General features: G+C 53.1%; 1 protein-coding gene across 1 annotated transcript; it reads right to left on the reverse strand.

Annotated features, from left to right (window-relative positions):
- Positions 1–348: 348 nt before the first annotated feature.
- On the reverse strand, positions 349–954 carry HRG_05281 (PIF1 protein; the record flags this gene model as incomplete). Its single annotated transcript, XM_044863752.1, has 1 exon — positions 349–954. One exon carries the CDS (start codon positions 952–954, stop codon positions 349–351), a length of 606 nt encoding a protein of 201 aa, XP_044720284.1.
- Between the last annotated feature and the right edge of the window lie 334 nt (positions 955–1,288).

Genomic DNA, 1,288 nt, shown 5'->3' on the forward strand with positions numbered 1-1,288 from the left:
ACGCTTATGCTGGAAAGTGAAGGAGAGCAACTGGCAACCACAGACAATCGCAGTAGGCTCAGCAACTTCAGCTTGATCTTCCCAATCAACCATTTGATCAATAGTTCAATCTCTCGAGGTCCCCGTGCCAGTGAGAGATATACCAAACTCCTCAAGAGGTCCCCGTTCGAATAGGAGATCCTCCGGACCCCTCAGTGGTCTAGGAAGAAGAAAGAACAGTCTGCAGAACCCCCTTCTTACCCGGTTTCAAGCTATATTACCTAGGGAGTCCTAGGGGCCTTAACCCGTTCAGACCTTCTTCTCGACACATAATTACCTGTTAATTTTATAGAGAAATGACCATCCGTATCAATAAATCTTGCCAATCAAGCATAACGCGGTGGGTCGTCGCCATATCGCCGCACTTCGGGCGACGATCATCACCTTTTCCCTCCACGCCTTTCGTCCGTCTCCCCGCTGGATTTCGGCGCAATCGCCTAGCCAGCGAAGCACTCCCCTGATGGTTCTGCCGCACAGCTCCTCTAACCTGCTCTGCGCGCCGCTCATCTCCTCGGGCACCCGGTTCCCCACCAGGTCTCTCTCCCGCACCTTGGAGACGAGCATGCTGGCGTCTAGCGTCCGGCACCGCGAGAGTTGCACGTACAGGCCGTACGGGTCGCACTGCGCGGGCACCACCCGCCCGTCGACGTTCGTCGCCCGTGCTCCCCGTAGCTCGAGGGCCACGCGCTCGAACGTTCTGCCTTGCACCTTGTAGTCGGTACATGCGAAGGCCGCCGCGCACGGCAGGCCTTTTCGGCTGACGTCGTTGCGCTGCCACGGCCGCTTCCGCTGGCGCTGGATCTTGACACTCATTGGCGTCAGCAGGATGGTGCCGGGTGGCATTCCGACGAAGTAGTACTCCTTGGTCGTCTCCGACGCCACGGCCCAAAATGCATCGTCGTGTCGGCCAGACATCTCAGTAATAAATAAATACATAATTTTGCTATATTGTTATGTATTGATAAGCAGACGTCCATATTGGTATGTATTGTTAAGCTTATCAAAATTTTTTAATATGAACCTCAAAAGCCGACTGTATGTGACTTCGTTGGTCACAAGTACTTCTCATCGTCAATTTTTGCTTCATGCCCATGGAGCAATGACGCTTGCAGTGAGCATTCGTATCTCCTCTGACCTATACGTGATGGACCTTCTCAAGATGATAGCGGGCATTGCCAGAAATGTGAGTGGACCACGATAGGTTGCGACAACGTTTACAGTAATGGAGTAAATTGCCACCTGTCGTACG

Source organism: Hirsutella rhossiliensis, assembly GCF_020360975.1.
Source record: "Hirsutella rhossiliensis strain HR02 chromosome Unknown scaffold00005, whole genome shotgun sequence".
Lineage (NCBI taxonomy): Eukaryota > Fungi > Ascomycota > Sordariomycetes > Hypocreales > Ophiocordycipitaceae > Hirsutella > Hirsutella rhossiliensis.